This window comes from Eretmochelys imbricata, chromosome 3 (assembly GCF_965152235.1).
Source record: "Eretmochelys imbricata isolate rEreImb1 chromosome 3, rEreImb1.hap1, whole genome shotgun sequence".
NCBI classification, from domain to species: domain Eukaryota; kingdom Metazoa; phylum Chordata; order Testudines; family Cheloniidae; genus Eretmochelys; species Eretmochelys imbricata.
In genome coordinates this window covers 106,133,901-106,148,943 of record NC_135574.1, presented here as the reverse complement: position 1 = coordinate 106,148,943, position 15,043 = coordinate 106,133,901, and the positions used below count along the sequence as shown (strand labels likewise).

General features: G+C 44.8%; 1 protein-coding gene across 9 annotated transcripts in view; it reads left to right on the top strand.

Annotated features, from left to right (window-relative positions):
* The first annotated feature begins 8,015 nt into the window (after nucleotides 1-8,015).
* The window catches only part of REPS1 (RALBP1 associated Eps domain containing 1), a 106,644-nt gene continuing 99,616 nt past the window's right edge, over nucleotides 8,016-15,043 (top strand). For 8 of the 9 annotated variants that reach the window (XM_077813133.1, XM_077813136.1, XM_077813132.1 and 5 more), the window contains exon 1: nucleotides 8,016-8,295. In XM_077813133.1, the coding sequence (XP_077669259.1) occupies nucleotides 8,143-8,295 (153 nt within the window). In that variant the 5' untranslated portion in view covers nucleotides 8,016-8,142. The remainder of the gene's footprint in view (nucleotides 8,296-15,043) is intronic. The other variant, XM_077813138.1, reaches the window with a different exon arrangement.

Sequence of the window (15,043 nt, the reverse complement as noted above, 5' to 3'; positions counted from 1 at the left end):
GCTCACAGTTATACATATACAACCTCACTGTCCCCAAATGACAAATGGGTTGCACAGGTGTAACTGATGGCAGAATTTAGCCCCAGAGTTGGAACTTGTATAACAATTCTGTTAAGGATTTGGGAGTCGGAATAGAATCCAGTTCATTCTCCCATAACTCTGTTGGCTCTCCAGTACCAACAAGTATAAAAAGTAGTCAATATTTTTTTGTCCATTAATTTAGCTGATATAACTCTGAATGCAAATGAATTCAGGAAATATATCTGTTGAGTAGAAAGGTGCAAGTTTTACACATTTTTCAGAGGCAAACCACACTTTGCTTTATTGTACTCAGGAACATACTAAGCACTCTATGCTAAAGACTAAGTCCTGAAAGAAAATCAGGTGACTTACTCCTTCAGCTCTTAAATGTATTTTCTAATCTCCCTTTTTATTTGTTTGCCACCTTAAAGACCTTGAGATGACTCCAGTCATACTATGATTCTTTAAGCTAGTCTAATTTCACAATGGTATTTTCCTAAGAATGTAACTTTTTTCTCTATCTAGGCTGGGGTGGCTATATGGGAGGCTGGAGAGAGTAGGGGGTGGTTGGGACTTGATACTCACATAAACAAGGCCTTCTGAATAGTGAGCTAAGATGAAAGTAGAACCTCCTCTTTCCCTCTCACCTTGATTCAGAGACAGGCAGCCATAGCAACCAAGGCCCTGTCTACACTGGCAAGTTTCTGCACAGTAAAGCAGCTTTCTGCGCTGTAACTCTCGAGGTGTACACACTGCCAAGCCACTTAGTGCACAGAAACTGCGCAGTTATAATGCTTTAAAAAACCACCCCAACAAGAGGCATAGAGATTTCTGCGCCGGGGCTACAGTGCTGTGGTGCCAGTGTAGACATCCTGGTCGATTACGGCATGGTGACTGGCCTCCGGGAGGTGTCCCACTATGCTTGTTCTCACCTCTCTGGACATCGGTTTGAACTCTACTGCCCTGCCCACAGGTGACCAACCGTCATCTCCACCCCGTAAATTCCTTTGCAAATTTGAAAGTCCCCTTCCTGTTTGCTCGGTGATGCGTGCAGCAGTCTCAGCGCATCTTTCCAGGTGACAATGCCTGCTCCCCGCACCAGGCGATCCCACGCTTGGAGCAATGCCGAGCTGCTGGACCACATCAGCATTTGGGGAGAGGAGGCTGTGCAGTCCCAGCTGCGCTCCAGCCATAGGAATTATGATACCTACAGACAGATTTCATGATGCATGAAAGAAAGGGGCCATGACTGGAACACATTGCAATGTAGTGTAAAAGTGAAGGAGCTGTGGAACACCTATCACAAGGCGCACGAGTAAAACCACCACTCCGGTGCTCTGCCCACAAGCTGCCAGTTCTACAAAGAGCTGGACGCGATACTCGGTGGTGACCCGACCTCCACTGCGAAGGCCCCTGTGGATACTTCGTTGGTTCGTGTGCCAGTCGAGAGTGGACCGAGCTAGGAGGAGGAAATCTTGGACGAGGCTGTGGAAGGGGAGGGGGACCCAGAGGCAGAGGATGACTCAGAGGTCAGAGATGCATGCAGCCAGGAACTCTTTTCTACCCTGGAGGAGGCTAGCCAGTCACAGCAGTCGGATCTTGGCGAAGCGCGGACAGGAGAGGAGGCCCCTCGTAAGTGGATCTGATTTTGGGAATCGCTGAAGCGAGTTGTTGGGGGCAGGAGGGTTGCAGAAAGCAGGGTTGTCTCCCTCCGCATGCCTACTCTGAGCGGCGGAACAGGCTGTTGATTGACTCCCTCACTTCATGGGAATCTCCTTCAGAGATCTCCAGGAAACTCTCGTGGAGATACTGGGCAATCCGCTGCCACAGGTTCTTCGGCAGAGCTGCTTTGTTTCTTGCCCTGTTAATGCTAACTTTCCTGCGCCACTGTGCCATCACGGGGGGTGGGGACCATTGCTGCACACAATTCGAGCTGCATAGGGGCCAGGGCAGAAGCCACAGGCTTGGAGAAGACCCTCCCTTGATTCAGCAGCGAGATATCTTCCATTATGATCACATCCTGTGGAAAGTGTGGGGACAGGAATGATTATCAGGCTCCCCATACAGTGCTGGCTCATGTACAGCAGGGTCCGGGAAGAGTGATTTATCCTGCCACTGCATCTACTCACCATTTTGGGGTCTTGTAGCACATGTGTGCTTGCCTGGGGTCAGCCAGTTAGTGACAGGTGTGTGAGTACTGGCTGTGTTTTAAAGCACTGAATCAATGTTGTCTGTGTTGCAAACAATACTGCTTCTGTAAAATGTTGCATTTAAACTTCACAGAGATGACCTTGGGAGCCCAGCCTCCCCCTTTGTTATCGGCGGCAGAACGGCTGCGCAGAATTAGAAAGCAGCCAAGAAAAATGGAGGACTTTCTGGTTGAGGTTATGATGCTCTCCGCCACTGAGAAACAGGAATTGAAGGAGTGGTGGGACAGCAAGAAGAGGGACTGAAAGGAGAACACGGCACACCAGAAAGAAACCACAGAGTGGCTCTTAAACATTATGAAGCGCCGAGCAGACATGCTCCAGGCGCTACTAGCTCTTCAAATTGAGCAGCTCCATGCCCGCCCTCCCCTGCAGCTGCTGTTGCAAAACTCTTTCCCATGCACTCCCCACACACCGCCAACACACTCTTATCAACCTCCTGGCTCCACTCTCTACCCACAGCATTCCACTGTGGACTCCCACTACCCTCTGCACTCAACACCCATCACTCTGCAGTTTGGCCCTGTTGAAGTACAGTACCCGCTGCACTGTACTCCAAACGAGAAGGTTGGGTATGATCCCTGGACATACACAAACCTTTAGCTGTCCCGGGACCCCCCTCATTTTGGGACCTTCCCTTCCCCCATCCCCCTCCCTGCTGGTGTATTTTTCCGTTTGACTCTCTCCTCTGGTTGTTGTCTTTTAATAAAAGAATTGTGTTGGTTTGAAGGCAATCTTTATTCTACTAATTGAAAGCAAAAAGAGCACTGCAAAGCAACATACAATTATGTTAAGCCCCCTTCTTGCATCACATGCACCAATCACCCCCTAGCATTACAAGCAGTGCAATCCCAAGCAATAGTGGCTTTCAGCTTCAAATTGCTGCCTCAGGCCATCCCTGATCCTTATGGCCTTGCGCGGTGACCCTCTAATAGCCCTGGTCTCTGGCTGTTCAAACTCAGCCTCCAAGTGCTGAGCCTCTGCGGTCCAGCCCTGAGTGAAGGTTTCACCCTTCCCTTCACAAATATTATGGAGCGTACAGCACATGGCTATAAGCATAGGAATACTGTCATCAGCGAGATCCAGGTTCCCACACAAGCATCACCAGGGGGCTTTTAAACTGCCAAATGCACACTCAACAGTCATTCTGCACTTGCTCAGCCTATTGTTGAACTGCTCCTTGCTGCTGTCAAGTTGCCTCGTGTATGGCTTCATTAGCCATGGCATTAAGGGGTAGGCGCGGTTTCTCAGGATCACAATGGGCATTTTGACTTCTCCTACGGTGATCTTCTGGTCCGGGAAGAAAGTTCCTGCTTGCAGCATCTAGAACAGGCCAGTGTTCCGAAAGATGCATGCATCATGCACCTTTCCAGACCAGCCTGCTTTAATCATAGAATATCAGGGTTGGAAGGGACCTCAGGAGATCATCTAGTCCAACGCCCTGCTCAAAGCAGGACCAATCCCCAATTAAATCATCCCAGCCAGGGCTTTGTCAAGCCTGACCTTAAAAACTTCTAAGGAAGGAGATTCCACCACCTCCCTAGGTAACGCATTACAGTGTTTCACCACCCTCCTAGTGAAAAAGGTTTTCCTAATATCCAACCTAAATCTCCCCCACTGGAACTTGAGACCATTACTCCTTGTTCTGTCATCTGCTACCACTGAGAACAGTCTAGAGCCATCCTCTTTGGAACCCCCTTTCAGGTAGCTGAAAGCAGCTATCAAATCCCCCCTTATTCTTCTCTTCCGTAGACTAAACATCCCCAGTTCCCTCAGCCTCTCCTCATAACTCATGTGTTCCAGTCCCCTAATCATTTTTGTTGCCCTCCGCTGGACTCTTTCCAATTTTTCCACATCCTTCTTGTAGTGTGGGGCCCAAAACTGGACACAGTACTCCAGATGAGGCCTCACCAGTGTCGAATAGAGGGGAATGATCACGTCCTTCGATCTGCTGGCAATACCCCTACTTATACATACCAAAATATCATTGGCCTTCTTGGAAACAAGGGCACACTGTTGACTCATATCCAGCTTCTGGTCCACTGAAACCCCTAGGTCCTTTTCTGCAGAACTGCTGCCGAGCCATTCGGTTCCTAGGCTGTAGTGGTGCACTGGTGCACTGGTGCATCCTAAGTGCAGGACTCTGCACTTGTCCTTGTTGAACCTCATCAGATTTCTTTTGGCCCAATCCTCCAACTGTCTAGGTCCCTCTGTATCCTATCCCTACCCTCCAGTGTATCTACCTCTCCTCCCAGTTTAGTGTCATCTGCAAACTTGCTGAGGGTGCAATCCACACCATCCTCCAGATCATTTATGAAGATATTGAACAAAACCGGCCCCAGGACCGACCCTTGGGACATTCCACTTGATACCGGCTGCCAACTAGACATGGAGCCATTGATCACTACCCAGTGAGGTAAGGCTATTTTCATGAAGCTTTAGGTAAAAATCCCAATTGTGATAAAGCATTAGGGTGGTAAAAGTTTGATTTTGGATAAACATTGAAGGGTATGGAACCTTGGCGTAGACATCTATCTTAACATTGGGATTCTGTGAAACACCCACGGTGATCCACTAGCACCTGGAGAACCACTGAGAAATACCCCTTGCTATTAATGTACTCGGTGACTAGGTGGTCTGGTGCCAGAATTGGAATGTGGGTGCCATCTATCGCCCCTCCACAGTTAGGGAAGCCCATTTGTGCAAAGCCATCCACAATGTCACGCATGTTGCTCAGAGTCACGGTCTTTTGGAGCAGGATGCGATTAATGGCCCTGCACACTTCCATCAACACGAGTCCAATGGTCAACTTTCCCACTCTGAAATGGTTCGTGACCGATCGGTAGCAGTCTGGAGTAGCCAGCTTCCACAGTGCAATCGCCACGCACTTCTCCAAAGACAGGGCAGCTCTCATTCTCGTGTCCTTGCGCAGCAGGGCCGCGGCGAGCTCATCACACAGTCCCATGAATGTGGCTTTCCTTCTCCAAAAGTTCTGCATCTGCGGCTCGTCATCCCAGACGTGCATGACGATGTGATCCCACCTCTCAGTGCTTGTTTCCCGAGCCCAAAAGTGGCATTCCACTGCAGTCAGCACCTCTGTGAATGTCACAAGCAATCTCGTGTCGTAGCTAGTACATGTGGCGAGATCAATGTCGCACTCCTCTTGCCTTTGTAGTTTAAGGAATAACTCCACTGTCATTCGTGTTGGTCAGAGCAAGCAGCATACTGGTCAACAGTTCAGGATCCATTCCTGAAGGCTGAAGAGGCAGGGCGCGCAGTACACAAACCGTTGAAAGATGGCGCCAAATGTGAACAGAAGCATAGGGATTGCTGGGACATGAAGCATTGCATCACAGGGCATTGGGACAGGACCCAGGATGCCGCGCAACTCCCTCCGCCTTCCCACAAGTCTTAGTGGCAAAAGAGAAAGAGGTACTCTGAGGGATAGCTGACCAGAGTGCACCGCTCCTAATATCATTGCAAGTGCCACAAGTGTAAACACGCTATTGCGCAGGCAGCTGAGAGTGTGAACACACAACAGCGGTTTACCTTCAGTGTTCTCTGAGCGGCACTGTAACTGCCGGCGCTGTAAGTTTACCAGTGTAGACGTGCCCCAAATGTGAAAGACATATTTGGACTTTGATAGAAAAGATCAGTAAAATCACTAGCTCTTGTTTAGAACACCACTTACACAATTATGTTATAACTTTTCTTATTACTTTCTCAATAAATAAACCAATTACCCTTCTTCCAAAATTACACAAGTGCTACAGAAATAACTGTAGTTTACATATTTAGATGCCAAGCTTAAAAAGATGTGCCTAACTTTGACAGTATTCCCATTAACTACAATTGTAATACTGATGTGTTTAAAATTATGCATGTGCTTCAGAGTTGGTGAGATTAGGGCCTTAGTTACCTAGGGTTTTGGACCCTGGAATATTTTAAGATATAGTGGTCATATATAAAGACCCATTGTGCATCCTGATGTTTTCATTACAGAAATGTAAAATCTTCCCCAATAAATCTATGCATAGAGATCTATTGATTTTTTTCTGCTTTGATTAAAACAGTTACATATGAGGAAAAATTAAGAGTTAAGTGGATATAATTTAGCTAAGTGCCCATGAAGACGGGTCTACAAAGATTTGAAGAATGTAAATATCAAAGATGGAGAGGAATTATATAGGGCAATACATTAATATATAAATGATATATGAAGATTTTACAGATGTAGGGACTGCAAATATATGTAAAGTGACTGCATTTTACCTGAACACTTTTATTTTACACAAATACTTTCGACAGGAGTCCAGGATTCTTTGAAAATTAGAAAAAGGGCTTCTTTGATTCACAAAACTTGACAGCATGATCATAATGATTTTGCATCTGGGAATAAAATATTCTGCCACCTACTGTTCCTTCTTTTTGGAAGGATTAGTAGTAGCAAAAGTCCAGCTCTTCATTCAGAGCTACTGGAATTTTTCTAAACCTTTTCTGCACATCTCTAGTCTTAACCCACTTGTCTTTCCATGGAAGGTCAAGGACAAAAGAAGTTTCTGTAGCCCTGATGAGTTATAGTAGACACTATAGTAGTGCACTTGGCAGAGTTTGAAAAATCTGTTCCACAGTGTTATGTATGCAAACGGAATTTAGAAAATTAATTATAAATAAACTTTCGGTATATAATATGTCAGCTATATTTTCAGAAATAAGCCTCAACATGTACAACTGGCTTTTTGAAACCCACATTGATTTACCTCTTCACAGCAGTAGGAAGGTACTTGAGACTGCAAGGTTTTAATTGACAATCCCTTTAAATGAATAAAACATTACAACATACTTGTTATATTTGGTTCCAGTGGACAAATGCATTTCTAGTTTCCCAATAAGTTGTCCAATACTCCTTTTCTAACAAAATTATGTTTTATAGATGAATAATTTGTCTGTAGGATCCAAAGAGGTCTGCACACGCCTTCCTTCCATCAGTGGTCCCTAGACTTGGCCCTCCCATAATGATTTTCTGACTTTGATCTTCTGTTTTTTGTTTTAGTTTTGTGCTCAGTGTTGATTAACAGACAAGGGCTCTTCAGGCTGATTTCACGCTCAGCACAAGGTTTAATCGATAGCCGGGTGCTGGAACAATTTGTATAGTGGGGGTGCTGAGAGCCATTCAGCCAAACTGTAAAGCCTGTATATGATGGAAACCACTGCAAGCCAGGGGGTGCAGGAGCACCCCCAGCACCCGTAGTTCCCACACCTGTGATCAATAGTTACCTTGCTTAGTGCTGCTCTGCAAAGGTCTGACTCAGCCCCCACCCCCGCTTACTTATGGGGCAAGTCACTGAAATAAGGGATGGTCGGTCCAGGGATGGTTCCTTAAAAACAGGGATGCCTAAAACCGTTGCCTAAAACAGGGGTCACCACCGCGAGCCACACAACTCAGCCGCCGCTCAACGCGCCGGACCCGCCTCCTGCCATAGGCAGCACCGGGGAGCAGCCCAGGCACCGGGGCGGGCACCAAGCTTCAGCCCGCCACGCAGACGGGGGGCGCTGCAGGCGCCTCGGTCCTGTCACCTTCCGGCACACGAAGGGTGCCGGCCTGACCTCACATCCGGGTCTGGGGGAGGGGCGTGTTTCGCTCAGTAGACTCCTCCTCCCTCATCTCCGGGGCTCAGTAAATGGCGGCGGCTTCGCTGGGGGAGGAGGAGGAGGAGGCGGGGCCGAGGCCGAGAAACTTTATAGCCACGCCCACCCCGCGGGCCCCGCGCTTCCGGTGCGGCCCCCACAGCGCGAGCGCAGCGGCCGAGCCTCGCAGGGACAGCGGCGCGCGGGGCCCGAGAGGAAGCGGCTCGCGGGATTCGCCCCTCCTCCCCCCCCGGCCGGGCGGCGGTTGCCCGGCGGGCGGCGCGCGATGGAGGGCCTGACGCTGAGCGAGGCGGAGCAGCGCTATTACTGCGACCTCTTCTCCTACTGCGACACCGAGAGTACCAAGAAGGTGGCGCCCAACGGGCGGGTGCTGGAGCTGTTCCGCGCCGCGCAGCTGCCCAGCGAGGTGGTGCTCCAGGTACCGGCCGCTACCCTCCCGCACCAGCGGGCCCGCGGGCTGGCACCGCCTCCCCCGGACCGCCGCCCTTTGCCCCCGCTGCGGGGGGGGGGGGATCCTCCCCCGGCCCCTCCCGCCTCCGGGCGCTGAGCAGCCCCCTGGTCCGGGGGGGAGATTCTGCCTTCCGCAGCCGCCCTGTCATCCCCCCAACCGGGGGCGCCTGGCCCCGCCCAGCGGCTGCCGCCCTGAAGGCACCGGGGGGCTTCCCTCAGGGGCTCCCCCCGCCGCGCGTGCTGGGCATCCCCCTACGTCGCCCCGAGCCTGTTCTTCCCCCTGCAGCGGGGGCTCTGCGCTGGGGGCACGTCCTGGGGTTAACGTTACAGGCTGGGGTGGGGGATGTGACCTGCCCGAGGGCAGTCGCCGTCCTCCCGAGATATGATGTGGGCATGGCAATTTCAGCGCCATCGACTCCTGTTGTGCTTGGGCTTGTGCCCGGGCAGTGCTGGGAGCCGGGTAATTAGGCTTATCCAACTCGGCGCTGGGGGTGGGGGGTGGGGGGATTTCTGCGCGTGTAGTCTTGGGATCGTACTGTTAGTATGGGGTTAATATATATTTCAGAGGTCTCAACTTGCTGGGTTGGGGAGGTTACGTTGCTGAGCTCCTGGGGTAACATTGGCCACCGGCGGGGAAGTATGTCACTTGCAAAAGCTTTACAGTGAAGTCCATCCAAAGCAAGTGCTGGGAAGTACTAGGAAACAGGAAATCTGTATTTTATTCCTGATGATGCTACAGGCTCAGTGACCTTGTTCAAATAATTAAATAACTCTGTGCTTGTTTCCTAATTTGCAAAAATAGAGTACCTGCATATCTTTGTAAAGCGCATTGGCATCTACTCGTAAAAAATGCCATTTTAAAACTATGTAGTACTGGCTAGGTTGTGCTAAGGCAGTAGATTCCCACTAGCAGTGCATGGAAGCAAAATTCCAGCAATACTTCTGTGACCAGTGGGAACTGGGATTCATCTGAGCGCTTGTGGCACCTTAGAGACTAACCAATTTATTTGATTATAAGCTTTCGTGAGCTACAGCTCCCTTCATACATCCGATGAAGTGAGCTGTAGCTCACGAAAGCTTATGCTCAAATAAATTGGTTAATTTCTAAGGTGCCACAAGTACTCCTTTTCTTTTTATGGATACAGACTAACACTGCTGCTACTCTGAAATCTGAGAGCTGTGTTACACAGTTACAAGTAGTGCTACCAGTGTAGCTAAAGAGATAATTTAGCATAGTTTGCCTAGCATAGTTCCTAGAAAAGAATCCACAGGGGAACTGTAGTTGCAACAGCTGTGTGTCATGACTTGTTGCTATCACCGCATCCACCATAATGCGTTCATGGCCTTGACATTTGTGAAGTTCTTTGAGTTCTCTGAAAGATGCTTTAAGCAGAGCAAAGTATTCTTTCCAGAAAGCCATACCACCTCATAGGCTCATTGTTGCCTCAGCGAAGAGTCAGAATGCATTACTGTAGCCCAAGACCAACAAGGACATGCATGTCAACTTTCTGCAACTCAAAAGTGGGTTTAATTTCAGAAGCTTGTGCACACTTAATCAGGAGGCATTGGTGTTGCTTTTTAGACACATAAAAGCAAGTGGTTAGAGTAGATGAAAGGAGTTTAAAATGAACCAGATCATGTGCTCCAGCTCAGTAGAAGAGGGTGATAAGTTGTGGGTGGTGTAAAAATTGTGGTGAGGATTAAATGCCAAAATTAATTTAAATTACTAGGAAATCTGGTTGTCTGATTATTTATTGATTTGAAGTCCTTATCTTTCTTTCATGATCTACACTTTTTAAATCTCAAAACTAAAAGAAAACTCATTTTAAAAAATATTTTTTAATGAGATCTCGAGGGCCACCCACTATTAGTATTTCTATTCTGAATTAGATTCCCACATTCCTTAAACTCATCACAATAACACAATTCGATATGTTTTTATTTTGATTAGTGTCTCTTCCATGTTGTGTGTATATATATAAAATAGTACAGTGCTAGCACTCTTTACTTGATGCAATAGCTTAGTGGAGTAGTGTAATCTTGTGCTTTGTACAGAAGTGGTCACAGATTCAAATCCTACCTACCCTGTCTCAGAGGAGGTGAATATTCTCTTTCAGAGCAATGCGTGTTGGGAGAGAGAAATGTAAACTATATATCTTACACGGTTGCAAATGAACTGCATCAACTCATGAAAGGGAACCTGGGTGTCATTGTAGACAGCTCGGTGAAGATGTCTTATCAATTGACAGCTGCAGTTTTGAACCAAACAAATTTAGGGTTCATAAGGAAAGAAATGATAAATAATACAAAAGATGTAAAATGCCCTTGTAAATCAATAATGTGGCTTCATCTGGAATGCTGTCTGCAATACTGGTCACCCTGTCTCAAAAATATTGAACTAGGGGAAGTTCAGAAATGAGCAATGAATGGAAAAAACTCTCATATGAAGACTGAAAAGACTAGGGTTTAGTTTAGAAAAGTATATAAAATAAAGAATGGGAACGTCTATTCTCATTTCATAATCCAAGAAGAGAACACTCAAAACGAAAGGTAAATTTGTTCACACCACATTTAACTTAACCGTGGAACTCAATGCCACAGGAAGTGATTGAAGCAAAGAACTTAATGAGATTGAAGAAAAGGGAATAGGCATTTGTATGGATATCAAGAATAATCAGAGCTAACATAACACAAATTTGTGGAAAGGTTGTTGAACCTCATTCTTCAGGGTATAATTCAGTCTGTAGCTATGGGAGGTCAGGATGAGACCTAATGTGGGTGGCAGATTATCCCACATCTGCCTACTGTGGGGTTCTTCCACTTTCCTCTGAGACACCTGGTGCTGGACACTGAGGAAGGAGACAATAGAATAGATTTGGTGGACCTCAGGCCTGATCCAGTAGGATAATTCCCATGTTCCTATAGAATGTAACATTTAGTACTAAACAACCAAAATGTGAGTATATTTTATAGATTTTGAGTTTATTTAGCCCAGTCAAATTGCCCCAAATTTAAGAATGCTGGGTCTATGTATACATGTGGATTTCCATTATAACCTTTTCTCTTCACAAGTTCTTAATCAGAGGCACTAGAAATCTTAAGGTGTCTTTTGTTAAAATCAGTACATTAAAAATCAGAATCTCTGACTTCGTGGGAATTTTTGTTTCGCTTGTCCTTCCTTGGGCCTAAAAGTTATTCATTGTGCCACAAGCCAGATGGTTGGGAGCGAGGCTCTCACAATCTTCTCTGAGAAGCTCCACATTTCTGATGGATTTTATTCTATAACAGAGAAGGCTAATAATGCGCAGCTGCTGATGCACCCCAAAAAAATTTCACTTCTGCTTCTAAGTCTCACCCCTCAATTATGAATTAAATAAACCAAGATACAAAAGTATTTGTAGTGAAGCAGTTACAGTTGCTACACACACATGCTTGACAAACCCTTAAGAGCAAGAAAATGAAAAGATGAGCCACCTAATGGTTTAACCCTTTACTCCTCCACCCACAAAAACACACAGCTTACCATTACCGCAACTGAGAGACTATGCACCACAACCTTAACTCTGCTAATGTAAGCCTTTCATTAATCCGTTTAACTGCCATTCTGCAGGCAATTCTTCTTTACTAAACTAGCATTGGGACAAAAAATAATCTGGTTAAAGGTTGTGCACAGAAGTGCAAATGGGGGAAAGGTGTGACAGCCTCAGCTGTTTCATAATGAAGTCTTTTGTGTATTTTTAAATTAGGATTCAGAGTCAAGCAGTTGAGATTGAGTTGTTGATACCTTTCCAGGCCCATATGCATGTAAATAGTGTTCAAAATGCAGCAGTTCATTGTTTGGGGCACACAGTGGAGAGGCCACACATGTTTAACTTGTGCACTATCAGTGTACTGTGAAGCACTACTCTCTGGTAACAGAGAGGATTGGTTTATGGACAGACCAAGGGAGGCCACAGAATGGATAACTTGACCATGAACTACTTGTATTGAGGAGTACCAAAACCCAGTCTGCCTTTACTATTGCAGTCCTAGTGACTGTACCAGTTGGAGATAGGGTGACCACATGTCCTGATTTTATAGGGACAGTCCCGATATTCTGGACTTTTTCTTATGTAGGCTCCTATTTAGCCCCCACCTTCTGTCCTGGTTTTTCACACTTTCTATCTGATCACCCTAGTTGGAGACCATGATACCCTTCCCTTCTCTGCAGTGTGCTTTTTGAAATTGAACTCCTTGATTTTGCATGGATGAGGATTTTGCCACTTCTTTAGTCAATCTGCAATTTTAATTAGACAATGCCATATTTGCTTTCATTTGAAAACCTAGTTTGAAACCATAAGAACTAGAAATAATTTTCTATGTTGACAATTTAAACTCTGACTATATTAGATGCCAAAAAATTATGGAGACTCCCTGCATCCATTGATTGTGCAGAAGTTATGGATATTTAATTTCCGTACTCAAACATTCTCAATCACAATTGCCTTTTAAAACAAATGAATTTTTTCCTTCAAATTAAAGGCTTCAATCTAACAAAGAATCTAAATGTAAAAAAATCAAGTGCAAAAGGAAAACCTGTCCATCAGAATAAATGTTTGTATTTTCACTTAGTTTGGATAAATCAGGCTATATTTTAACACCCGTTTAGAATAGTTAGGGTAGTAAACTGGCATTGAATTATCAAGTGAAGTCCTGTTAACAGAAGCGTGACATGCTAATTTTTAGAATAAAAGTACACCGATGAATTAAATTGAAAAAGTACAGAAGCACATGTAAGTTTTAGCCTGTGTAATAAATTAGAACATGAAATAGGAGAATTTTCTCAAAAGTAATTTAAAATCAGTTCTTGGTGAATCTCATTAGTGTAGTATTGAAATTATTCATTAAATTAGGCCTCCATGATTTTCCCTTTTTCTTTTACTTTGTTAGGCTTATTGGTTACTATTGCATTGGTTTAGGGCTTATATTTGATAGCAGATTTTTTTTGGACAAAATATCTCATGGATATGGAAGTAAACGTTTAGAAGACTTGAGTACTGGATTTATATAACTCTTGCTAAAGTTGCATAATCACAGAACATTTTTGCACTTGTTCTGTATTTTGCTCTTATCTGGTATGAGCCTAGAACTTTCTTGTAACAGTTTACTTAACTGCACTGTGAATAATTTCTGTGCTTGACACTCTTCTGAAATTACTATATCATGAAAGCAGGATCCTATGTTGCAAAATAATCTTACGGGGGGGGGGGGGGGCAAATTAAATAAGCATTTTCCCTGTCTACTGCTCTTTTCAGAGCACCTGTCATTTAATAAAAATCAGTGCTGATGTTTCAGACTGAAGTTAAATGACTTTTACTTTTGCATTAGAGACTGTATGAAAAATGAGTGGATTATACAGTTACTCCAGGATCTACTTTTTACAACTACAGTTGCACTGGATAACCTTTAAGAAAGTGATTAAAATGCTAGCTGATATTATTTTAAGGCTGTCTCTTGGTGGCCGGAGTGGGGAACCTTTTTTCATTGTCCAGCGAGTCTTATTTATAAGTGACAGTACTCTATTATTATTCTTTTATTCAAGTAATATGGTTAAAAAATAGAGTTGCCAGTCTAATAAACTAATTGTCTCTAGTCTTTCAATTTCCAAAAGCTTTGAAACCCCTTTGTTTTCTATCCTTATTTGCTGTTGGCTATTATGGTAACAGAATAGTTTCCGTAGTTAAATTACCTTGAAATTAATAGGGGAATTATTGTGCTCCATAGGAGAAACCCATCCGTTCAAATACAGTAGCAATAAGTCAAGTTAAAAATGCAGATCAGTTTTCAGAGTAGATTATAGATTGGACGTGTATGTGGGGAACAAGTTAAGAAAACCAAAATATCAGTAATGTGGTGATCTTAGTTTCACAGTTATTACAGTGTTTTCATTCTCTGCTGCTTTAGGTTTCAATTTAGGTTGGTAGTGAGAACTTGCTGTAGGTTTAAAAATTTGCATTAGCTATTAGTAAAATCTTGTTACACACTTTAAAATCTGACATACTGTCAAAGTTGAGTTCCCAGATCTGTCCTTTTAAAGCCTCATCTATATGATATAAAATACCCTATTTCAAAAGCAATTTAAAAAAAATCAGCTAAGCATACATTTTTCTAATGTAGATGAGGACTTACTGTGAAAATCTACTCTTAAAGGTAAATTATCAGCTCATGAAAGCAGAAGCTATAAAAGATGAATTGCAAATGAAAGCTGAGTTAAAGTGTAAATTGCCCCAAATAAACAGTGTGGTGAGCGTGCGCTTAAGTACAAACTTATTTTATGTAACTTTTTTAAAGGTTAACCTGAAGATGGGAGACAAGTGGCTGTCTCATTTTAGTGATTGATTTTACAAGAAAACAGGTCTGAACATTTTTTTTAATATTGGGAATGCGCATCTACTAGGCCCTGATCTTACTTCCACTGAAGTCAGTGGGAGCTTTGACATTCTCTTCAGTAAGAGCAGGTTCAGGCTAATAGCTTCCATCATTATAGTATCTGGGCTCTTTACCTGTTTTTTCATTGTTATGTTAGAAGTCTCCTTTCAGAGCTTTCTTTGAGGTAGGAGTGTAGAATCCTTTCTGCCTTCTCCCTGCCACCACTGCGGCGCCCCTTGCCCCCAAAAGCCCAAGCTTTTGCAGCTGTTTGTCAGGATCTTGGGTGTCTTTTTAATGTAGTTAATTCT